A 26,095-nucleotide genomic window follows, 5' to 3' on the forward strand; every position below is an offset into this window, starting at 1 on the left:
ATATCATATCTTCTTAGAACATTACAACAAGTACTCCCTCCGTCCGCGAATAGGAGTCCCGTTTTTTCATTTTAGTCCATCCCGGTTCACTTTTACCATAAATGATAATAGGGTCTCATCTTCCACTAACTCATTCCACTCACGATTCATTTAAAATTAATATATACAAGTGAGACCTCTATTCTACTACCTTTTTTCCACTCACTTTTTTTAACATTTTTTAAAATCCGTGCCGCCCATGAATGGGACTCCTAATGGCTGACGGATGGAGTATCTTTGTAGATGTTAGAATCAATTTTGCATTTGACATCTGATTCCACAAAATCTTTTGTCCTATATTGTCCAGATATATAGCCATTTTCATGTGAATCTTCTAGGTTGGAATTCACTCCATCGGAATTATCAAAATTGCTTTGAGATGAATAGGTATTTTTGCCGGAGGGCTGCTGTGGCAGTGGTGGTTGCAGCGGGCACTCTGATCGTGGCCGCCAATAGGTATGCGGCTGTGGTGGCGGTTGATCATATACTGGGTGTTCCTGTGATGCACGATGGGCTGGCAGACCCCAACACGACGGCTTCCACACGGGTGGCTGATCGTAGGATGGCCAACTGAACTGCTGGCATTGGTGTGGTGGTTCCCAGCACGACGGCGGTAGCGACTGCCCCTGCTGGTCAGTGGATACTATCATCTGGCTCAAAAGCTCCTGGATCAAATATGTGAGCTCCATTGACATCACCCATGATTGGAAAACACACGTTGATATCTGGTTGGGGAAAATATTATATTAATTCATTATTTAATTAAATAATAACAGTTTCTCATATTTATAATACTAGAATACTATTATTCCTAACTTATATTATCAAATAAGAAATAAATATCTAAATAGAAAGATATGGTGAATCAAAAGATAATTAAATAATTGAGATTTCCTAATTTATAAGATCATATCACGCAGTGAAAAGGAAGAGAGTTAGAGAGAAAGAGACTAAATGAAAGAGGTAGGCGTGAAAATGATGGAGTGGAATTGAGTTGGGTTTTCCTCCGTTCTGTTGCTTATGGATTTCTTTTCCTAAAATTAGTTGGGCCTCAATAATTACAACGATTTCACCTTTGGACTTCCCATTTTAAATGTCTTGGGCTGAAAATTTAAGTGAGTCCTAATATTATTGGTTGGGCTCATTTATATTTGGCTTTTATATAGTTAACCTTTGGTTAAAGGTTGGATTAATTGTTGTGAATGAATTAATAATTGTTTAGAATTAAGTTTTCCTTGAATTAATTTAAGGCAAGTGAGCTTGTTTAAGCGAATCTTCAAGATTTATTTAAATAATTAATCTTTTGATTGATTAATTTTTAGAGTAAAGGTCAATTTTGGTCATAAACATATGATCAAAATATGAATTTTGTCCAAAACATTAACTTTTTGAAAAACAGGTCCATAATAAATGAAATCATTATCGGAGTGGTCCTTTTTTTACGGTTCTGTCAAAAAACTAATGGTCATGCCACTGTGCAATTAGCGTTGACTGTTAGTTTTTTTACGGAACCGTAAAATAAAGGACTACTTCGGTGACATTTTCATTTATTATGGACCCGTTTTTCAAAAAGTTAATGTTTTGGGTCAAATTCGTACTTTGGTCATATGTTTAGGACCAAAATTTACCTTTACTCTAATTTCTAATATTGTAATGTAAGAATCTATTAAATATATAAGGAGAAATAGGATGCATATCCCTATAGGATAGGTTCATCCGTCTTTAATTTTTATCTCGAAGCTAAGTACTCCCTCCCGTCCCATAATAGATGTCACACTTTCCTTTTTAGTTTGTCCCAAAAAAAATGTCATATTTCTCTTTTTGGAAAAAGTTCTCTCTCACATTAATATAGATATAATATTTTTCCTTTCCACTCAACACACAAAATAACATCTCCTAAAATCTTGTGCCATTATCAAAGTGTGTCATTTATTATGGAACGGAGGGAGTAGCTTATTTATTTTTCTCAAATAAAGGCAATCGCAAGGAAGTAACTTTCCAAGGAGGAGCTAGTTTACCAAAGTTGGAAAATTAAGGTGAACTTTTCTATCCTAATATGGATATAAATATGAAATCTTTTGAGATTATATTTATTTATGCAAATGATGTTTTCTTAACATAAATGATTTTGTTTTATGTAATGATGTCGTTCTGTTTTGGTTATACCGAATTTGCTATGCCAAAATTTATTAATCGAATTCGGGCCCAAGATAGGGGAGAGTCCCTACTCGAACTAGTGTACACGTGGACCATGTGTCATCGTAAGGGTTGGTCGGTCCGGTAACCGTGGAAGTGGTATGACAAATTACAATAAGAACTTAAACTGCATTTGAATTTTTAGGTCACAAAGAATTTAGCAAGTTTGTGCTTTTTTACGAAAAAATCGATTATTTACTGTGATGATGGCTTGACAATATTTTGCAAATGTATAACTGAATCTTTTGGCAATACGTTTACTGAGTACCCTTGTACTCAGCCCTGCATGTATTTCTAAATGTGCAGGTTGGGCCATGGTGGAGTCCCTTGTACTCAGCCCTGCATGTATTTCTAAATGTGCAGGTTGAGCCATGGTGGAGTGGAGCGTGCTGATCCAAGTAGCTTACTTTTATGTTTATGTAGTACTCTCGGTGTGGTTCATGTCTTCATACATGAAATCGTGTTTCATTTGCTTCCATTGTGTTATTAAATAAGTTGAACCTTGCAGTTTCCTTAAGGCTCTTATGTTTGATAGATCGTATTGTAAGAATCTCTAACTCGAATCTTCATGATTCGAACGTATTCTATTTATTGTTGTTATTTTGTTAAGTGTATGATCGCCAACCTATCCTTCCCCATTTCTTCCCCTTTTCTTATTTGTTATTTCCCACCCCTAAATCATGAATTATCGAACTTTGCTATCCTTAGTAAAGTGCGGTTGTGACATCGAGAGTCCTATAAGATTATTAATTGTATCCAAAATTTCTGAGTATAATTACCTTTGTTTGGAGATATGGACGGAATCAACCATTTACCCATTGTTTCTACAATTTTAATGTTGTAAAGCTATTTCTTCATTTTTGGTATTGTGCAAAGCTCCATACTGTTTAAACAATTTGATACGAGTATCAATACACCTGCTGAGGAGGAGCCATCTGTTGTAAACCCAGACGAGGAAGAGGTACTCAACCATCAGAAGAAGAGGCAGCTGAGACCAAGAAGGATGATCAAGCCTCCAGAACGTTTTCAAGACTTTGTTCAGCATTAATGATGTCAAGTTTCATGTTATTATGCATAGTTATTTATCTTGCTTTTCCGTATTATAAGTGTGTAATAGGATAGTGAGTCGAGCGTGTTTATAAGCTCCTTTCCGGGTTTTCTATGTGGTTCTTTCCCGGATCGCAAAAGAGAGTCGAACCACCCTAGGGTCCTTAGTATAAATAGAAGTTTGACTTGTCTTATTTAAAATTATGAAATAACAAGCTCTAATTTATTTTATCTTGCTCTCTTTTTTCTCGCTAAAAATTACTCAAACTCAAAAGTGATCGACGGATAGTGAATCCGCGACGCTCCATCGGTCCAAACACACCGGAGTCTCTTCATCGGAACTGCGATAAGAACCTTTGTCTTATCAATTTGGTGCTTTCATTTGTTCTCATGTCTCTACCTAATTCTGGAGTTGGTCAGGAGGAACATTTTAGCATGGCTCGCAATTCAGAAGCTGCTCGGGAACCGTCAATACCACCGCCTGACACTGGTCAGAGTTCTCACACTACAGCCGGCCCTGTGGATGTAATCTTGACCGCCATCCATCAGTTGGAAGCTCGTATGGAGATGACTAATCGGCGTGTCGAATCTGTCCGACCACCACTATTGTCCAATCCTGATCCTCCTTACGGCAATCCATTACCTATACCACAGACGTCGTCCACCACCACCACCACCTTACCTACACAACCTCACCCCTACGGTTTTTCTGGTAACCGCTTCAACACACACGTTCATCAACTTCAGCCACAAAATAACTTCCCTCAACCTCCTCAGCCAACACGTTCTATTCATTTTCCACATGATTCCTTTATCCAACTGCCACATACACCACATCCCATCAACCGTCAACTCCACACACCGGGCTGGAACAATCCCAATTCCGCCTGGAATTCGCATCTCTTATCCCACCATCCTACAACCGTTTTACCTCCACAATCCACTTGCTGGGACATACCTGATCTTACAACCCAGATTGACCCATATCCTCACACCTTTCATCACAGCTGATCACCTTCTTGTTGGGATCCCCCGGTCGTCCGACCTCCGCCCGGATATCAGAACTTTGAAAATACACCCCGCGTCAAAATGGATCCTCCACGCTTTGATGGCTCGGATGCGGCTAATTGGATAGCTCGTGTTCAATATTACTTCGATCACATGCGTATGCCTGAATCACATCGACTCCATTAAGTTGTTATGATGTTCGATCCTCCTGCTGCCGATTGGATCTTCAACTATCGGGCAAATAATATGTTTGTCACATGGCGAGATTTCTTGGAGGACGTGCGCCAACGCTTTGATCCGCATTGTTATGAAAGCTATATCGTGTTAATCTCTAAACCTTGTCAGACTGGAACTGTTGCTGAGTATCAGACATCATTTGAGAAATTGATGAATCAGATTTCTGGAGTTCCGGAATCGACTCTCCTGCCCATCTACATTGCCGGCTTGAAACAACCAACACAAAGGCAAGTAAAGTTGCATCGACCAGCTACTTTAGCTTCGGCATTTGCCTTAGCTCAGGAATTATCGGCCTGTGCCGATGATCGTTCATCACCTCAACAAGGTTTTTCTCGTCGATCTTGGCACTCCCGTGAGTCGCACTTTACACCAGTAACGACCGTTGGACAGCATCTTCAACCATCTTCCAGTGGGACTCATATTAGGCCAAATTCCACTGCTAAACCAATGAACTCTTTGTCTAAGCTTCCTGTTATTCGCCTATCGCAGGCAGAAAAATCTGAGCGTTCGAGAAAGGGGCTATGTTGGTATTGCGAGGAACGTTGGGCTCCCGGACATGCGTGCAAACGCAATTTCTTGGCATATATGGGCCCCGACAATGACGGAGAGGATGATTCATCTCCAGACACTGATGAAAAAGATGATGAGAATCTCGTTTCTGCAGATATTTCTCACATCAATTCTATGGATGCTAAGTCACGTTCAAAATCTCTTAGTTTAATCGGTGACATATCCAACACTCCTGTTCGGGTTTTGATTGATACGGGGAGCTCACATGATTTTATGCATCATCGAATTGCGGAAAAATTGAGTTTATCTTTGGCTCCTATTAAACCTTTTCGGGTGTATGCCGGCAATGGTGGGTCTCTAGTTTGCTCTCACATTATTCGTCAAGCTCAGTTGAATATGCAAAATTTGACTTTTCTGGTGGATTTCTATCTACTTCCGATCCATGGTCCCGACATTATCTTAGGGATGGATTGGTTAGAATCGTTGGGCCGAGTTACTCATGACTACGTCGCAAAGACAATGGAGTTTCTAAAGGAAAACACGATTGTCTCTTTGAAAGCAGATCCGCCCCAGCCACGATTGGTTTCTCCGCAATGCATATCAACGATTTTGTGTTTTGATGATGACGTTGAGGTTTATGAGCTATTATTCTGACTGATTCATCTACATCTACCACGGAATGCACAGAACTCGAGTTTCCCTCTGATCTGCCTGCTGTAATCCGTGAGACTCTCGCCTCTCACTCTGATGTTTTCCGTTTGCCACAGGGTATGCCTCCGACTCGGCAATTCGATCACCGTATACATTTGTTGCCCAACACCAAACGAGTCAACGTTTGACCTTATCGGTATCCATACTTTCAAAAAAATGAGATCGAACGTCAGGTACAGGAGATGTTAGATCAAGGTATCATTCGCCACAGTCAAAGTTCATTCTCTTCACCGGTTTTATTGGTTCGGAAAAAGGATGGGACTTTCAGGTTTTGTGTTGATTATCGCGCCCTTAATACCGTGACTGTTCCCGATCATTTTTCTATTCCGACGGTGGATGAGCTTTTTGATGAATTGGGCTCTGCTCGATTTTTTACTAAGTTGGACCTTCAATCTGGTTATCATCAAATCCGGATGCATCACGGTGATATATTTAAGACGGCTTTTCGAACTCATGAAGGCCATTATGAGTTCTTGGTGATGCCGTTTGGGTTGACGAACGCACCGTCCACATTTCAAGCTGCAATGAACACCATATTTCGGCCTTTTCTGCGCAATCTGTCATTGTCTTTTTTGACGATATACTCATCTATAGTGCCACGCTTCATGAACATGCTCAACATATCAATGAGGTCTTATCTATTCTCGCCTTACATTGCTTCTTTGTTAAGCTTTCTAAATGTTCATTTAGTAGCACTACTGTTGATTACTTGGGACATTTGATATCTAATGGCGACCTCAAGGCAGACCCAGTAAAACTTGAAGAAATGGTGTCTTGGCCTATTCCGAAAAATGTCAAACAACTACGTGGATTTCTTGGTTTGACCGGGTATTATCGTCGCTTTATTCGGCATTATGCGACAATCGCTGCACCACTTACTGCCCTCCTCAAAAAGGATGCATTTTCTTGGTCCTCTACTGCCATGGACAGTTTTCTCGCTTTAAAATCAGCCATGACGTCTGCTCCGGTTCTCCGTCTACCAGATTTTTTTCGGACTTTCTACCTTGAGACAGATTGCTTCTGATGTGGGCATAGGTGCGGTCTTACCTCAAGATGGCCACCCATTGGCCTTCTTTAGCAAGAAATTGGGGGTTCGTCGGCGTAGTGCCTCCACCTATCACAAAGAGCTATATGCAATTGTGGAATCAGTTCAAAAGTGGAGACAATATCTTCTTGGCCGGGAGTTTGTAATACGCACAGACCAAAAGAGTTTAAGGGAATTGCTTCAGCAAATAATTCAGACTCCAGACCAACATTTTTATATTCGCAAGCTCATGGGATTTAAGTTTCGAATCGAATATAAACGGGGAGCCTCAAATTGAGTTGCAGATGCCTTATCCCGCGTTGATTTGCCTGAACCTGAGACGGGGGCTTTATTTGCTGCCCTATCACACCCATTTCCAGAAATCCTGGATACTCTGCGTCATGAGACTGCCACATCGCCGGCATTGACAAAGCTGCGAGATTCAATTTTGTCAGGAACTGCTCCTACACATCTATCTTATGTTGACGGGCTTATCTATTTCAAAAGGAGAATTTATGTTGACGCCGCCTCACCGTCAAAACAGTTGTTGCTCCATGAACATCATAGCACTCTTGTAGCTGGTCACCCAGGCATTGATCGCACATTCCGTCGTTTAGCTATTTCGTTCTTCTGGCCCAAGATGCGCAAAGATGTGATCAAATTTGTCAGTGTGTGTGTTGATTGTCAAACGACAAAATACTCCACACAAAAGCCCGATGGTCTACTTCAGCCACTTCCTATTCCTTCTAAAGTATGGGACGATGTTTCTATGGACTTTGTGACCGGACTTCCTCCTTCGAAGGGGCACACCGCTGTTATGGTCGTTGTTGACCGGCTGACGAAGTATACTCACTTCGTCCCGCTGCCCTCTCGCTTCGATGCTATGCGTGTGGCATTGCTCTTCATTGACACCATTGTCAAGCACCACGGCTTCCCGAGGACACTTGTGTCTGACAGAGATACTGTCTTTCTCAATGCGACCTGGGAGAATATGCTCACATTGAGCGGTACAAAGTTGCACTTTACTACGGCATATCACCCACAATCCGATGGCCAGACCGAAGTTAGGAACCGTGGCCTTGAGCAGTATTTGCGTGTCTTTGCAGCGGATGGACCGTCTAAATGGTCTAATCTTCTTCCGTGGGCCGAATTGGCACTCAATTGCTTCCATCATGAAGGGTTAGGTACATCTCCATTTCATGCCTTATATGGCCGTGAACCACCTCCGTTGGTGGCTGCCCCTCCGTCTCGTTCTACACCTCCTACTGTAGCTGACTTGATTCGTCAGCGTGGTACGCTCCTTGTGGATTTGCGACGCAATATACAACGCTCACAGCAGCGTATGCGGGACACTGCAAACCGTCACCGTCGTGACGTCCAATTCGAGGTTGGTGACATGGTTCTCCTTAAGCTGCAACAATATCGCCAACATTCGGTGGCCCGACCCCTATCCGCGAAATTGGCTCGGAGATATTATGGTCCATTCAAAGTGTTACAGAGGATTGGACCTGTCGCATATCGTCTACAACTTCCCACTGGTGCCCGGATACACGACGTTTTTCATGTAAGCCTACTCCGAAAATTTGTTCAAGGTGAACCAGGTCCATATGCTGCTGACCTTCCTTCAGAGTTCATTGCCGGTCAGCCCCTCTCTACACCGGTTCAGATTTTGGAACACAGATCAGTTTTGTACAAGAACTACCTAGTGGATCAGGTACTTGTTCGTTGGTCTGGCGGCGATCAACCTACCCCGACTTGGGAGCCGCTGCAGGATATATTCCGTCGATTTCCCTCTTTGCTCCTTAAGGACAAGGACATCTCCATCGGAGGGGGAGTTGATACGAGTATCAATACACCTGCTGAGGAGGAGCCATCTGCTGTAAACCCAGACGAGGAAGAGGTACTCAACCATCAGAAGAAGAGGCAGCTGAGACCAAGAAGGATGATCAAGCCTCCAGAACGTTTTCAAGACTTTGTTCAGCATTAATGATGAAAAGTTTCATGTTATTATGCACTGTTATTTATCTTGCTTTTCCGTATTATAAGTGTGTAATAGGATAGTGATAAGGCTAATTTCATGCATCGGTTATGTGGTGAAAAATCGCCTTTTTACTAGGTCTAACACAATTTTTAAGCCAGGTGTGTGAAGGAAATCGCTAGGTCCAGGAAGAGCTGAAGGCAGTGGACCAGCGAAGGAAAAAGGGCGAAAAAGTTAGCGAATTCGAGGAGAAAATGGCTGGACGAAGGGAGTCAAAAGCTGAGGGCAAAGAAGACTATTCACACAAGAGAGCCCCTGTTGTACCCACTTCCACGCCTATATATAGAGGAGCATGCAACACACGAAATATACATGATTTACTCTCAGCTCACACACTCACACACACTTGGGAAAATGGGAATTTTGGGGTAGTTAGAGGTTTCATCTTCGGAGAAAGTCAGTGGTAACACCGCCCTCACGTAGGGCAAAGATACAATCATTTACATTCAGTTTTTGCACTTTTATTCCGTCGAACTTCAACGTTTCCGAAGTCGATTGGTTGTTTGCTACTTACCGTTTAGTTTACGTCACGATGGTGTTCATTTTGTGTTGATTTACGTTGATTCTGTGTTTTGAGGTTTTATTTCAGAAGTTGAATGTTATTCTCTGTTTTGAATGTTATGTGCTTGATCTGGGAAATAGGTTGTGGATCTGTGCTTGTTGTTGTTGATCTGTGGTTAATCGGCGAATCTGTAGCTATGGGTATAATTTTGGACGGAGTTTGTTTCGGATGCTTGGATCCGGAGTGGATTTAGCATCCGAAGTGTGGATCTGAACAGGGGAAACCGAGTTGTGCATGGATTTTGAACTTTCTGCTTTCTTTTTACTTTACTTCGTCTAGTAGCCGTAGATCTGCCTTAGTTTTAATTGTTCTTCGATTTTGTCGCTTTAATTTCTGTTGCTTCGTTTCGAATTACGTTCTCACTCTGTTTTTACTGGATGTTTCATGCCAATTGTTGAAGAAGATGATGTCGCTGTTAGTTAGTACTTTAGTTAGTTGTTTTCCAGCTTTTCATCCGTATTTTACCTTTTCAGTAAATGGTCCCCACCGTCAGTTGTTTTCCCAGGTCTAGGTAAATTTAGGAAGTAGTTCTTAAATCTAGTTGTTAGCATAGCAAATTTCAACACCAAGTCTAGTTTAATTTCCTCAACCGTGGCAGCAGCAAACCCAAAAATAGTTCCCGAGTCTTTGAACATATTTATTTGCGCATTCATCTATGTGGGATCGATCCCTACTTACCTGTGCTAATTTTAGTATACGTGGTTGAGGGTTTTGAAGAGGTATTCTGTGTGTCCGAGATCTTCCAACGTTCCGTGAGTTCCTAGACCCCGTGATCTAGTGAATTAGCTGGACCAGGAAGCTTGATATTCCTTACTGTGCACACAGTCTAGACCAGCTACTTCAGATAGTGAGTCGAGCGTGTTTATAAGCTCCTTTCCGGGTTTTCTATGTGGTTCTTTCCCGGATCGCAAAAGAGAGTCGAACCATCCTAGGGTCCTTAATATAAATAGAAGCTTGACTTGTCTTATTTAAAATTAGGAAATAACAAGCTCTATTTTATTTTATCTTGCTCTCTTTTTTCTCGCTAAAAATTACTCAAACTCAAAAGTGATCGACGGATAATGAATCCGCGACGCTCCATCGGTCCAAACACAACGGAGTCTCTTCATCGGAACTGCGATAAGAACCTTTGTCTTATCACAATTGTGTGATTATTGCACATTTATATGATGCAAGTGTTACCTGTTATAAACATTTGTATGGCGCAAGTATTCCCTGTCTTAAAAAATTCTATACTCATTTTATTCCTATATTAACAATAAAATTACTATTCATGTCTCGCTTATATATACTTTCTCTGTTTCTTCGTAGTTAAGTCATTTTTCTATTTTGAAAAGTTTCATTATAATTAAGATTTCATATATGATAACAATTAATTCACTTTCTATTTCTACCTCATTCTATATCTTCCTTTATTTCCTTTACTTTATTCATATTTCTATTTTAATCTCTCTACTTTTTTTTCCCTTACTTTATCTAATTTTCTTACTTACCCACTTAACACATTAAACATCAATTTCTTAAACTCATTCTCAACTAAGCCTGCTTATTCGGCCGGTTCTGGTTCTAACCGGACCGGTTGACCGGTTAACTGATTTTAAATTTTCATAGAACGGAAGCGGAACCGATCGGTTCCGGTTTGGAACCGGCCGGTTAAGAACCGGTCGATTCCGGTTCCGAACCGGAACCGATGTGTAATTTTAATCCGAATTTATTTATAATTTTAAATAGTTCAATACTAAAAAAAATAATAATCCAACATCTAGAAATATAACAAATAATACCTAAAAATTCAAATAAATACACAAAAAATACAAATCAACAATACAATAATATTCATATATGGATAAGAGTGATACAAGTGTAGTAGGTCGGACTAGTCTATGTTAGCAATTTTTTAATAAAAAAAATAAGAGTTCTAAACTTTAGCAATTTTTTTAAAAAAATAAGTTTTAAAATTGAATTCTATTTTCCCCTTTTGTGGATAAACTAACATTCAATGGAATTTCTAATAGTAATTGATCTTATTGTGACTTTTTGTGGATAAACTAATATTCAACGGAACAGTTAATAAATTATTCACAAACATGTTAAAATCGTATCTTAAATGAATTGTTACATAAAATTGTTAAAGTTAAATTTCTATCATACGAAATGATATTGTATTTGTATGAGTTCTTTGGAAATTAAAAACAAACTTATTATGTCCTACTCATTGTAGTTAGTTCATCAAAAATGGATTGAGAAAATAATGGTAGATTCAAAGTTTTACGGTTTAAACATTTTAAATACTTCAGAAATAGAGCTCGCAAATCTACCGATATTTAAATCTAAAAATCACTTAATGTTTCAAATTATTTTAATTTAATTCAAAATGAATTCAATTAAATTAGATTTATTAATATGTTAAATTATAAAATATAAAATTGAATTATAATCCGGTTTCCGGTTAGGAACCGGTCGGTTCCGATTCCAAACCGGAACCGGTTTTATATAAAAAGTTGGAACCGGTACCGCCGGTTCCGATTTCTCAATTAACCGGCCAGTTCCGATTCCAATTCTGGTTAACTGAGAACTGGAGAACCGTTTAAGCACCCCTATTCTCAACCATGAAGGAACACAAAGAATCCATTAATGATGTGCTGTTAACTTTCCAAATAACTTTAAAAAAGAAATTATAAATGAGAAATATGAAAATATTTAATTTTTTTCAAATTTTAAATTTGTAAAATTTTTAAACATTATAAATATTAAAATGGAATAAAAAAATAAATTCATAGTCAGCCGTCGTTATAAATATGTAAAAAGTATTTAATAATTTAATTTTAGTGAAGTAGTGCATAATTTACGGTTTTATTTTGCTATATTGAAATCTGTTTTATCCAACTGAACCGGATCACTAATTGGATCCGGAGCGACCGGTCTCTCTATTTATTTCATTCTCAACCGAAACCCTAGAAAGGATTTCTAAAACCCCAAATCTGTTGAAGAAGAGAAAAATGACGCAGAAGGGAAATCTCTTCAAAGGGCAGAAGAAAAGTAAATCAGTTCCTCTCAATCGACATGGAAAAATGGCCCATACGCGAAAAGGTAACATAAATCGCAAGTTATACTCCATCAATTTATACCTTTACTTTCATAGTCTAATTAACCATATTATCTGATACTCCATTATCAAGGAAAGAAAGTTGCGAAGCCATCAAAGGTCACTAAAGCGATGGATGCTGATAGGGTATGTCTCATTTTTGTGCTTTTTTTTTTTGTATTGTCTTGTTGTTTAAAACAGTTTAAATCCAAGTGATTTGTATGGCTATTAATGTGATTTTACTCTTCCCTTTTAATCAATATAAATCATAAGTTTTGTTAGGTCATCAATTCTAAAAATTTATGCAGTTAGTCGGCTTTTGGGGATGAGTTTTACTTTGACTCTCATCCATTATGGTAGAGTTGCCAAAGTAGCTGTACAGATTGATACTTCCTCTGGCCCTGAAAAGTATGAACATTTAGTTCGGCATGAGTTTTAATGCATAATTGGTAAACTAAGATAGATAGAAAGAAAAAGTAATTAATGTATTTTTAGTGGAGAATGGGTCTCACCTTATTAGAGAGAAGAGTAAATAAATAAAATTAAAAAGTTCATACTTTCCCGTGACGGACTAAAATGGAAATAGTTCATACTTTTCAGGGACGGAGGGAGTACTATTTATTGTTTCTTGCACATAGTACACTTTCTGATGCGTAACATTCATTTGGGGATTGGTTTAACTCAAGGATAATCGAAGCTTGTGCTTTATCAAACCCAGTCTAGCTCAGCCTCTTAGCTGAATGTATTGTTTAAAACCTGCAATGGCCTTGATGGTATAATTGTCTTCACCTGACTTCTGTACCTTAAAACACTAGCTAGCTTTTAAATAAAATCTGTTGATACCTGAGTTGCCTTCAACAATTAACATGTGTCGAAAAGACTGGAAGTTGGTGTGCCTGCTTAAGATGCGATTAGAAGCCGGTCTAAATTCAAAAGGGAATAGTTCTATAGCAAATAAACAGGATAGGTCATGTATACTAAAGTTGTATAGATGGTCTCATCAATCTTGGCTACTTTTCTTCTTTAACGAATTGAATCAAGTAGCTTTAGGACTTGTTCAAGTTCTTTGGTATGGATAGGGAATAAATAAATCTGGATGGGTTTTGGGCGTGTAGGGCCCACATATATACCATCCATATCAGGTGTTCATTGTTCCAGATATAGCTCTTGAAGTAATCAATTTCGAATTTTATAGTATAATTTTTTTAAGGGGTTTAAAAACCATTGTGACCAAAATAGACCAAAATACCGACACTGAGACATCTGATTTTGGGGAGAAAAAATTTGGGAGGGGTAAAATTGCCAATTCAGCTTCATTTCTGGGTGTGGACTTCAATGCAGCTCCATTTACCACCCAATGACTGAGAATTGATTTATGCACATAACATAGAGCAACAGTGTGGGCCTTGAATTCTAACTAAGGCTTGGAACTTGAACACTAGTATTGGGCCGGATTTGAACACATATCTGGGTATAACATGGAACTTGAACAAGTCCTTAGTTTAGTGATATCCATTGTAGCTTAACTCCTATTTTCAGCAAAGCTGATCTATGTTAATATTGTTTGAATACATACTAACAGTGTCATATTCATTGATAGCGAATCTGGGGTTTGTGTTTCAGGAGGTGAGCAAGTTTATAAACCACTGCAATGAGATGAAAGCTGTGACAATTGCTAATAAAGATGGTGGGTATTTGAGCATTGTTAAATCACCAACAGAGTCCTCAAGTGGTGGTGGTGGGAAGAAGTAGTTGTTGGTCCACTGCAGGCATGAAGAGAACATTGTGTACTAGAACCTGTTTTTTTTGTCTGTGAGATGGAGACAAAGATCTCTGAGTTCAAACTCAAATTTCTATTAATTTGCCTATATAAAAAGAAAATACTTTTCTTTTTCTTTTTTATTCATTGTGTTTCATCTGGCTGATTTGCTGTGTAACAGTGGTGATTTCTCATCTCTTATGGGTCCAATTAATTAGTCATCGAAGCTTACCAAAACAGATCATATTAACCACACAAGCAATGTGTGCACCAACTGAATAAGCAATATAACAAAAATTCTGGCCACCGGAATTAATTGGTTGATTTCTGCTGATCCTGGCTTAGCATCTGCATAGCAACAACACCCACCGGCTTTCTACCCTTTAATTGCTTTCTTTACTTTATCTAACATGCACCTGTTCACGGACAAAAGAAGCTTGTTAATTCAGCCATTCAAAATTAGAAACACATTGATAATTAGCGTAATAGCTCCATTCCAAGTTGCCATGTTTGTCTTAAACAACCCATTGAAAAGAGAAATAACACCATGGCCCATTAAGAAATAACAGACCTCTTCCGATTTATAATCCCTTGAGGCCCACAAGTAAAGTCTAACAAACAAAGAGCACTTATATTTTGTGAGCACTTAAATTCTTTGGTCTTATTCCATCTTCATTCCATATCTTTCCACTCGGTTCTATTCTACCAACTTTCAAGTTCCACCTCGGCCCATTTTTCTGTCGTCTCGTCATCCGCCACCTTAGACTTACCACTGCCAAAGCTAATCAAGACAAAATTGAGAATTAGTCTATCAAAATTTCAATATATTTATCATTTTAACAATGATTCATGTAAGAACAGATTTTTAATTTTTCATAAAGAATTTATTATGAACGATGCCAAAATAATGACAAAGACGCAAGCTTTAATTAGAATTGATACTCTAATTTTAATTTATCTAGCTGATCAAGACGAAAGACTCCTCTCCATCTATTCTTGATGAAAGACATGAAAATATCAAAATATTACTCCTTCCGTCCACAAAAAATAGACCAATTTGTGTATGACACGGGTTTTAATGTAGAATTGGTAAAGTAACATAGAAGAGAAAAAAATAAGAGGGAAGGAGAAAAAGTAAGTGAGAAGTATTGTTAGTGGAATGATGTGTAAGGTTATTATTTGTTGAAAACTTTTATAAATGATTGTGCTCTATTTTTTTTTTGGATGGCCAGAAACAGTAATTGTGCTCTATTTTTTGCAGACGGAAGGAGTATATGGTTTTAAAATGAAGAAGAGAAGAATAACTAAAATTTTGAATAATTTTATATAGAACTTTTTTATACGAGAGTTTATATTCAAAAGCCTTTTGGCCTGAATAGCACAATGGGTTAGCCTAAAACTCGGTGGATTGGGTTAGGTTTAAAATATACAACCCAAAAATACACAACCCGAATAGCCCACACTCAAATAGTTCGATCTAAACCCGAACAGGTTAGCCCAATTGACATCCCTAATTACGAAAATAAAATCTTCATGTAAACATATACAATTAGGATGTTGTTAGAATTCACGTAAAATTACCTTTAATTTGATACTCCATTTGTCCCAAAAAAATAAAGACATTTGAGACAGCACATGAATAAATGCATAATTGGTAAAGAGTGACGATGAGAAAGGTAGTTAAAATAGTTTTAGTGAATAGTGTGACTCACATTATTATTAATATTTTATGGTGGATCCTAGTGGTATAAGCTATACATAAATTGATGTATATGTATAATGAGTTTGAGAGAACTTTTCATAAATGAAAATAAAATATTTTTATGGGATAGACGAAAAAGAAAATGATTTGTGAAAAAATAAATTAAATTGAAAAAATTGTGTGAAGTTTGAGATAATTTTTAAGAGAAAGAAAGTGATTAGCTTTAATTTAGTACTGTAATTGAGGTAATGTTTTTCCTCTTGGACAAAAATATCACCCAGTAATATATAATCAATATATTCTATTACAAATGAAACGTTTTTTCTTTTAGGTTGTCCCATTAAAAATGAGACGTTTCTAGTATGGAAACTACACCATCTTTAAATTTTTTTCTCTCTTCAATAACTTAAATCAAATATTAGCTACATGAAAATTATAAGATTGAAGATTAACGTGAACTGTTCCTTATCATATTTAACTGGTCCAAATTAAGTTATTAGGCTTGTATATAACTCATAAATTGATGTTGCAATTGCAAAGGATTGAAAATCAATGTGTGGCCACCATGCCTCCATATACACCACCAATGGAGTTTGCCACAATGAATGTGCCCGTGAGGACGAGAAAGGGTTTTCAATCAGATCGGGGGAAGGGGTCGGCCGCCTCCCCTAGAACCGCCTATGCGGATAAAGTTGTACTCAAGACCATAACCTTTCAGTCATGAGACCTGCTCCACCAAGTAGGCTACCAGTAGAGTGTAATGCTACACATTAATTCATGATCCATGCAACAGTAAGGCTACAAATAGACACAAAGATGCTAAATCCAAAACCAACTGATCTAACCAAAAACAGAATTAATATCTAAGAAACACATAAAGAAAAAAAAAAAAACCTCTACACAATGAGAATACATGAAAGATTGACATACTTAGGGATATAATAACTGACGAGTGTCATTTTTTACCAAACTTCCAAACTCTTATGCATTTATCACTTTGTGCAGTAACAACTTTCTGCATTCCAACAGCCAAGCATGTTACAGGAGGACGATTTAGCAATAGATCAATGCGATCATCTTCCACAAGTCTTATTCCTTTCTTTTTCTGAATTAACTTGTTCTTGTCCATGGAACAGCTTGATTCAGAGCTATTCTCCATGATGATTCTGGACAGTACATCACCACTGTCCTGGTTGACAATTCTCACCACACCATCTATTCCCCCAATAACCAACGTGGATGCATCATTCCTCAGATGTTGCATAGAGTAAACCACATTTGGACTCACTCGTGTTTCCCATCTTCTTCTCAATGTTCTGAAGGGGAAATACGTCAGTGACTCCATTCATTGATATCATCACAACATCCTTACTAACTCCATTCAATAATATCATTACAAAATCCTCTCTCTCTTACACACACAAAGTCATACACTGATTTACATTCCTTTTTGAGACGTCCCACCTAAAATGAGTAATTTCCATTTTAGCAAAAAATAACACATTTCATCCATCTTACTTTATCTCTCTTCATCTACTTTACTTTATCTCATAATTTACTCATTCACTATTTAAATCTTTAAATATCATTTTCGTGCCCCAAAAAAAATGCCTCGCTTATGGTGGGATGGAGGGAGTACCTTTTTACAATACATAAGCTAAATTAACACCTCCATGCTTGTCATCAGTGGTTTATGTTAATACCTACATGATATTCATGCAATGCATACCATGTATTTTCATTTACAATGCAAACAACCTACACGTAACACATGTTTTACAGGGCTGGAGTGTAACTGATCCCCGGGTGTGAATGAGGAGTGGGGACCATTTCTAGATGACATAATGCCAAGAATATACTACTCCCTCTGTTCCAACTAAGATGGGACATTTTCTTTTTATTTTGTCCCAAATAAGATGACACATTTCTATTTTTTGGAAATAATAAAGTAACTTTTGCTCTCCTATGAATTCATCCAACCACTTTTTCTCATCAATTAAACTATTATACTCTGTTTATCTCCCCATTTAATACATACACCTACCTTTTCTCTCTCCAACTAACAACTCCTAAAATCCCGTGCCGACTAAGAAATGTGTCATCTTAGGTGGGACGGAGGGAGTATAACACATAAATGTGATGCACCTCATGATACTAAAATATGACATAGAACTCTTGTAGTCCTTATCATGACTCATTACACATTATATACCTACAGACTTAAGATATCAACACGGGCCCGAAAAGCGAAACGGAATCCTTGGCTGGCATACCTTAGGTCCCAACAAGATGCATAGCCCGTACTTGATCCACAAAATAGTGAATATGAGTTTGGGCTCAAACACATAGTCTTTATGCCTGCCATAAAACAAAATCAAGATAAAAAATTAATACCCACAGTTGAGCAAGTGCTAACATAATAACTTTGTCCCTACCGGACCCCCTTCCCATGGATTACTCTGTATGGAGCAACAGTTGCCAGGGAGTCCTTCTATGGGTATTTGGCACAGGCCTTAGTCTCAAAAGTATCAAAGAAATATATAGAAGATGCAATTTTGTTTTCAGTTTGGCAGCTAGGCATAAAGGGCCGGGACAAAAGGGGCCAGTTATGTAATACTCCCTCCATCCTAGCTAAGATGCCACACTTTCCTTTTTGGTTTGTCCCAAATAAGATGACGCATTTCTATTTTTTGTAACTTTCTCCCTCCAATTAATAACCCAACCATTTTTCTCACTCCAATTAAAATATTCAACTCTCTTTGTCCCTCCATTAAATACTTACACCCACCTTTTCTCTCCAATTAAAGACATTAACCAACGACTCGAAAAATCCCACAAACTAAGAAATGTGTCATCTTAGCCGGGACGGAGGGAGTACTACAAAGAAGGTTAATAGTCGTGGAGAAGTCACCAACTTCTATATGACTTGTATTCCAAAATTTGTCAATGACTGGAAAAATGTTGTTGCATGATTCCGATACCAATCATTATCCTACAGATTATGATATGGATTCTTCACTATCTGGAGATTAGTACTCCCTCCGTTCCTCACTAAGTGAGGCATTACATTTCGGCATGGGTTTTAAGAAAATGGAGTTTTGTTAGTTAAGTGGAGAGAATAAAGTAAGATAGAGGAAAATGTAAGAGAGAAAGTGCCAAAAAAGGAAATGACTCACTTAGTTTGGGACACCCCTAAAGGAATATGAATCACTTAGCAAGGGACAGAGGGAATATAAGTTATTTAATATTCTATATTATTAGTATTTGTTTCACTAAATAGTCTTTGTTATTAGTAAAGTCTCAACAGATAGGTTTATCTATTGTAGTTTGAGTAGAAGTGGAATCTTTATGTAATTCTCATAAATAGCTCCTCATTGGAAGAGCTATATGCCTTGGAGTTTAGAGTTTAGGACGGTAAAGTTCAGCTGTAGGGACAGTTATTTAGCCATAGGGCCTCGCGGAAGGTTATTTTTGTATCTTTCAGTTATAAATTTTTTTCATCCATTCTCTATTATGTTCGCTGTTATTTTCCTGCCTCTTCCTCCTGGATTTTCAGTCAACTGCCTTTACTCCTATCAGATTCTTTTCTCCGTCGGCCAGAAAACTGCAGGAGAAAACTATTGGATCATGAAAATAATATGCCAAATCACTTTTCCGGTTATTGGTGAATTTTGGGAGATTTTTCGCTACAAATTAGGAAGTGGTGACATTATTAATACGTTATATTAGTCGAGTCTAACCAAAAACCAAATCCAGGCAAAGTTAACAGTTTTTTCGTAAATTAACCCTGTAAAGAACAAATGCAGGATTATAACATATACGTGGATCAGATATAACAATTGTATTGGGCAAACCTGCAGAACTAGTTGCGTCAAAGGTAACCACCCTCTGATCTGATGAAAGATCTGATATTGAGATACCACCAAGAGAAGAACCACTGACAATCAGTTGCTCATCGCTAAAACATAAGCTTGATATTGCCCCAGGATGCATCCTGCAACACAGCAAAAGATGGAGGAAAAATTGTAACTTAAAATGTATTCTTCAGATCATAGGATGCACGGCGCTAGTAAAAAATGTCAATGATGATGTAAGAAATGAAGACTGCAAGGGCATGAGCCATATGGAAAACAATGATAGGGGCCATCTACGGACAAAGAAAGAGAACATACTGAGAAAAGAAACCTGAGTGACACCAAAATATTGATAAAATGAAGAAAAGTAGAGAATCTCAAAGAAACAAACATACTTGATTATTTGTGAAATCTTTCTGCTATACATGTCAAAGACACGCGCTTTCCCATCCTCACAGCCAACCACTGCCTGTGGGTCTACATAACTGGAAAGAAAGAAAATTACTTTGGCATTTTAGGCAAAAGCTAATCTGAAAAGAATTAATCTTATGATCTATATCTCTGTCCATTTTTGCGGAGAGTGGTCTTCATCAACATTCCAGATAAGAAAATTTAAGGTATCATCATGTGAAACATACCAGATAAAACCATAAGAAGCAAAATTAGCAGAGATGTCACAGAACACAAAAACATTTCTTAGTACGATAAGGAAATGTTATCTAGGGACTCTACATGCAAGTATGGAACATGTATTAACGGTGGAAATAGTGGATCATCTAGTCACACAACCTATCATGACATTGATAAGATTTTATGTTCAGTGTAATTTCAGGAAGGAAAGAAAAGAAATCAAGAATATGCTCGATGGAAAAAAAGTGTGATGGTTGTCCAGTGTGTAAATTCATGAAATACTGACTTCACTTCTAAAATAGTTGATTTCCTTGAAGTTCTAAAGTTCTTAGACTTTATGGAATGCACGTTACACACAGAATGAAATATCACCCACCGCATACACAATCCCCTGGTAAACAAGCCTTCGCGTGAGGAAAATAGATCTCTAGTTCCAATACGCTTCCATATGCATATACGTGTTCCCACAAGACCAACAACCTATAGGATAGTGAGAAACAAAACCCAAATGTATATGCAATTAGCCTTCAGACTTCAGATTACCAAAATAAGCCCAAAGTTAATGACTTTATATACAGACAATATTTAGACAGGAACCCAAATAAACTACAATAGATAAAGTTAATAAATACAGTTTAAATTTACAACAGATGAAACTACAATGAAATATCCTCATAGCCAATTTCTCCAATATGATCCAACAGCAACAGATAATGATGTGGAACTAAAACATGCCAAATACTCGACAATATGAAACAATTAAAAGGAATAATTGAATGGAATTAATTACAGTAATCAAGAATTATGAATTGGAAGATAACGAGAGTTCCTCCTTGAGGCTCGACACTTGTCGATACTCCAATTCTTCCACTAGGCCACCCTTCATTTCTGGAGGTGTTTATATAGGGAGATTTCAACAGAGGTCTCTCCTGACTAGACTAGGAATCAAACAAGGAAAACCTAATTGCAAATGGAAAGAAACCGAATTCATCTTAATTCTTAAGGATGATAGTAGCCTATTAAATTAGGTAAAAATGCTGAAACTTCACACAGGGGTGCTAGACTTGTGCCTCATATCGCATCAGTCCCCCTTCACCGGTAGGGACCGCATGCATTTTTTTTTTGCAGATCCGCACCGAGGTGTCTCTCAAAACATTGTTTTAAAGATAAAGAAAAGTAAGGAAAGCCCACAAAAATGTGGCTATTTCTTTAAAGTATTTTACAAAAGTAGGTGCCCTAGTTTTAGAATACGGATCTAAAAGAGCTCAAGTTCTAAAAGCTTAACCAAAATAAGTCTTACACACTTCTAATATCTTTAGTAGAATCTTCCATCTAAAAAATCTAGGCAATTTGGTAGAAAATCATAATTAGATAATAATGGATATCAAATTAGATGTGTTTTTCCAGTCCCTCGGTTATAAACGATGGTGCTATGGGTTCAATTTCTAACAATGTAAAAGCCACAATATAAGTGTTCAATTGTATTAAGCTCACTTCTAAAGATTTCATCATCCCTTCACCAAAAAATACTATCTATCTTTCAAAGACTACGGAAGAACTAAAAACATTCCAAGAAAAGAAGTCTGTGCTTTATATATGAAAACATTTAATGCACCAAGCAGTTCAACATTACCTTCCCTTCATCGAAGTCAAAATCAATTAACGGTGCCCTATCCGGAAGCTGGTATTCATCCAAACCCTTGCAGCTCTCTGCAGACCAGAGACGCATCACCTGTGACTTTTAAGACTAAGCATCCAAAGTATGTATGCAATCTAAAGATGTGAAGAATAGATAAGTAAATCATGCTCGTTTGCCTAGGAGACTATTTTTGACAAATACTATCGTCAGCAGGGTCATTCATAAACTATTGGGTTCATTCACTCATTGAAGCATCTAATTACCCAAGAGTACTAGATATTCTGAACATCCCCCAGCAAAACAAAAACAGAAATACCAGAGACAAAATTATAAGAGCCAACCATTGTGATAGGATTTGGACTCATTCGCATGGTTATTTTGTAATTGGAATGCCTATAATTAACAACGGGGAACCGGCAATTTGCTCATCCAATATCCTTTTGGCAAAAATGCCCAGCATTTTTAGACTTGAATAATCGAGAGGGTGATCTGATATTCATTATCACTAAACATTATTTATTCTCACATAAAGAATAAGCAATATTGTTTGAAAAGGAAACATTGTATGGTGAAGTATTGAGAATATGATTGAAGGATATTGTTATATGCAGTCAGACAGAAATTGTTATATGCAGTTGACAGAAATTGTTACTCCTTCCGTCCATCATTTAAAGAGCCATTTTGACTCAGCACAGGTCTTAAGAAATTGTTTGAAATTGTGAAGAAAAGTAAATGGAAAAGGATAGTAGAATGTAGGTCCCACTTTTAGTATTAATTTTATAATGGAATGTGAGTGGAACAAGTTAGTGGGATGTGGGGTCCGCTGTCCGCATACCAAAAGTGGAAAAAAGTACATGGATCTTTAAATCATGGACGAAGGGAGTATTTCAGATTTGTAAACTACAAATAACTGCTACTGTGTCTTTGTACTTTCAGAGTATTTATTTAAAAATAAATAGAAAACTAAATCTATAAATTTTTTTAACAAGATCGTCCGGACCTTTTTTTAGAATTAAGTTATAGGTCAGTACTACACGACACTATAAATGCAAACAGACTGGTACATATCTCTTCATTTGACCTCACAGAGATTAACTATAATTTACCACTAGATGATTCAGAATAGCATAAGAAAATATACGATTCTTCAGTATATAATTTTATTCAAAAGTTAGTTCAGGTCATATTTATCAAATTGTCAGTTTCTCATTGCCAGCATACTTTCTTTTGTAAAATATTTGAGCCAGTCTCTTATTGCCAACATACTCTATTTAGTTGTTTTTTAATCCTTCCTTGCATCTAGTTCTCTTTTAAAGAAAAAGGTTAAAAAGAAGAACAAAATGGAAGAGCTACCAGATGCCTACTGCACATATTCTTAAAACCAACTATGCTGCTCTAACAAAGACACAAGCCGGTGTTCTTGATATCTTAGTTGTAGAAAGTAGAATGCTTCATACCTTATCTCCAACACCAGTGAGAATCAATCCCATTTTCATTCTGCATTTGGTAAACCTAAGAAAAAAGCATGCTAATATAGTTATGCCTTTGAAATTTTAACATAAATTTGACCAAAGAGATCATAAAATCTGAAATGAAAGAACTGGACACCAGAAATGAATAGTTGACATGGTAACTTGATAAAATAATTTACTTTCAAATAAGCACAATCCTAGAGCTGGTTGGGGAAAAGTGCACAACGAATAGACAAAAGAATATACAAGCACAGCAAACATGTCAAGGGTTAGTTAACCATGGAATTCTGGAAAATAAAATCCAAATAAAGTGTAATGGCATTCAAAACTTAATATCCATGTAGGAATTTATCAGTCAATAAGGTGGACAGAAAATATGGTTCAGAAAACCCGACTGGTTGCATAATGCCATCATTTTCAAATGCAGATATTCGAAGAAAAGTAATACTAGGAAAGGGAAAATGTTATACTTTATACTCAAATATATTAATTAAAATGATTTCCTAGAATGAGAAAACTAGATGTGAAGATAGCTGTGAAATCAAGGACAATTGTAGCATTCTGAACTTGAAGGGAGTGGCTAAAACTTTTTCAATAAATCCTGAGCTAACCTAGCAAAGCTGATCACAGTTGGAACATAAATTGAACTGACTCAGAGGAACTTTGGTCCTTTAATTGTGTCCAGACAAAGGCATACTCCAAAAAATGTCTTAAACTATTCCTCCCTATATGTATAATGTATATGGAGACGATCAAATAGATATACTACAGAAGAGTTCCATAAGTATTAATTACATCCATCTGCTCATCAATGGCACTCAGTTCATATCTTTAAGTTGACATGGTTGTTGTAGAACCACTGGTTTCCAGGTCAGATCTGGTGGTTCGTAGGTTGGCACAGGTTTGTAAGAGTACGTGCCAACCTACCATACGTCAAGTCCAGATGAGTTGGAGCCAGCAGTTCCACAAGTGCATTCCAAGTTGACCACAGGTTTATTCCAATTTGGGCCCTTGGGGAAGTTCTACCAAGTGCGACATAGTTGCAACTCAAAAAAATATATAAAAAGTGATATGATTCGTTGAAGGCCTGTGTAGTAGTGAGTACCAATCAACATATTACTAAAATGTACTCCCTCCGTCCCACAATAAGAGTCACATTTTACTTTTACCATAAATGGTAAGTAGGTCCACATTCCACTAACTCACTTCTCTCACATTCTATTGTAAAACCAACATAAAAAAGTGGACCTCATATTCGACTAACTTTTCTAATCCACTATTTTTTACATTTCTTAAAACTCGTGCTCACACCAAATATGACTCCTATTGTGGGACGGAGGGAGTATTTATCGTTACTTAAATTGCTTAACTCAATGCAAGTTAGTAAAATTTTGAAGCTTTAAAACAACTAAAAGTGGCAGGCCGATATGAATAGAGTAGAAAAGGATAAAGATTTACCCTACCGAGTGAGCTTTCCACTGAAAAACACCAACACGTCCTTCTTGTAAAGACGATCTTTGTTGATCCATAGCTAGCTGCTCCATCTGTATATTTATCAATTTTTCTGAATAATTAGACAAATCAGAGACGCTAGCAGAATCAGCCTGATGTTGCTTGTGATACTGTAATTGCAGCAGCTTCAGTTTAGTAATCACTGCCCTCCTTCAACCATGAAACAAACCAAAAAAATATAGCGTTTCAAGTTTAATGATATTTAAAAATTAAAATGAATGTTTCAATAATTTGCTAGTTATCTCTCTAAACTGTTTCTCAGTTTCCATCATTCGATTTACGCGCCAAAATTAACAAATACAAAGACAAAGCCCTAAAAGAAATAACTAAAATCAACAGATGCACCGAAGAAGAGGAACAATATAATAAGGAAAAATCGCTTCTACCATGAGTGGCAGACGGCGGAGCAGCGAATTAGGTGGACGAGGTCGAGAAAAGTGAAAATCATGAATAGAGTGTCGGCTCCGAGAGCGTCAATTGTGGTCAGGGAGACATGGCGGCGACGCTTTGCCGATGCCGGCGGGCGGATGTTAACTGATGACGTTGGGTCCATGTATATTCAGAGGGGAACTGAGAAATGGTAATATGAGGTATACAGTTTATTGAACTAATTTTTCCAAAATAATGAAATTCTGTTTTTTTTTCTCTTTTTCCTTTTTTTTATTAATTCTTTTACTATATTTATCAGTTGACCAAATTACCCTCGTATAGACAAATTCTTTAAACCTTACTCCCTTCATCCGTTATTAGAAGTCCCGGTCATTTTTGGACACTCTTTTTGTGAAAATAATAAACTTTCTCAACATTATTCTCCATTTTACTTTACCATTTCTCCACTTTACCATCTTATTTTTTTTGCAAATTCCCGGAGGTGGAGATGGCTAGTAAATTAAACACGTTTGAATTTTAAAAGTATAGATTGCTTGATTGCCAAAATATCAGGTAGAACATTAGTGAATTGTGGGGTTCATTTCATAAAATTGAGAGTTTCTATTTTTTAAACAGACCAAAAAGGAAAGAATTCCTATTTTTAGAAAATGGAAGAAGTATAAATTTTAATATTAACACTC

At 37.3% G+C, this 26,095-nt stretch overlaps 2 protein-coding genes across 2 annotated transcripts; one reads left to right on the forward strand and one right to left on the reverse strand.

Annotated features, from left to right (window-relative positions):
* Nucleotides 1-12,306: 12,306 nt before the first annotated feature.
* Nucleotides 12,307-14,359, forward strand: LOC125219172. The gene is made up of 3 exons (XM_048121075.1): nt 12,307-12,462; nt 12,552-12,604; nt 14,081-14,359. Exons 1-3 carry the CDS (start codon nt 12,372-12,374, stop codon nt 14,207-14,209), a joined length of 273 nt encoding a protein of 90 aa, XP_047977032.1. The 5' UTR covers nt 12,307-12,371; the 3' UTR covers nt 14,210-14,359.
* A 2,310-nt stretch (nt 14,360-16,669) lies between these two features.
* Nucleotides 16,670-25,623, reverse strand: LOC125218401 (F-box/WD-40 repeat-containing protein At3g52030). Its single transcript, XM_048120061.1, has 9 exons — nt 25,412-25,623; nt 24,972-25,175; nt 23,499-23,553; nt 22,036-22,134; nt 20,779-20,882; nt 20,168-20,257; nt 19,773-19,912; nt 18,192-18,276; nt 16,670-17,234 (listed from the first exon to the last, which is right to left on the reverse strand). Exons 1-9 carry the CDS (start codon nt 25,576-25,578, stop codon nt 16,874-16,876), a joined length of 1,305 nt encoding a protein of 434 aa, XP_047976018.1. The 5' UTR covers nt 25,579-25,623; the 3' UTR covers nt 16,670-16,873.
* Nucleotides 25,624-26,095: the final 472 nt, after the last annotated feature.

The sequence above is a fragment of the Salvia hispanica genome, chromosome 4 (assembly GCF_023119035.1).
Source record: "Salvia hispanica cultivar TCC Black 2014 chromosome 4, UniMelb_Shisp_WGS_1.0, whole genome shotgun sequence".
Lineage (NCBI taxonomy): Eukaryota > Viridiplantae > Streptophyta > Magnoliopsida > Lamiales > Lamiaceae > Salvia > Salvia hispanica.

What these genes read in the sequence shown, in the direction of transcription:
- LOC125219172 (XM_048121075.1), top strand. Translation starts at nt 12,372, where the DNA reads ATGACGCAGAAGGGAAATCTCTTCAAAGGGCAGAAGAAAAGTAAATCA. An exon ending in AATGGCCCATACGCGAAAAG is followed by an intron (nt 12,463 to 12,551) that starts GTAACATAAATC and finishes TCCATTATCAAG; the next exon opens with GAAAGAAAGTTGCGAAGCCA. An exon ending in AAGCGATGGATGCTGATAGG is followed by an intron (nt 12,605 to 14,080) that starts GTATGTCTCATT and finishes TTTGTGTTTCAG; the next exon opens with GAGGTGAGCAAGTTTATAAA.
- LOC125218401 (XM_048120061.1), bottom strand. Translation starts at nt 25,578, where the DNA reads ATGGACCCAACGTCATCAGTTAACATCCGCCCGCCGGCATCGGCAAAG. An exon ending in TGGAAAGCTCACTCGGTAGG is followed by an intron (nt 23,554 to 24,971) that starts GTAAATCTTTAT and finishes CTTTTTTCTTAG; the next exon opens with GTTTACCAAATGCAGAATGA. An exon ending in GCATCTTGTTGGGACCTAAG is followed by an intron (nt 17,235 to 18,191) that starts GTATGCCAGCCA and finishes TTTCCCCTTCAG; the next exon opens with AACATTGAGAAGAAGATGGG.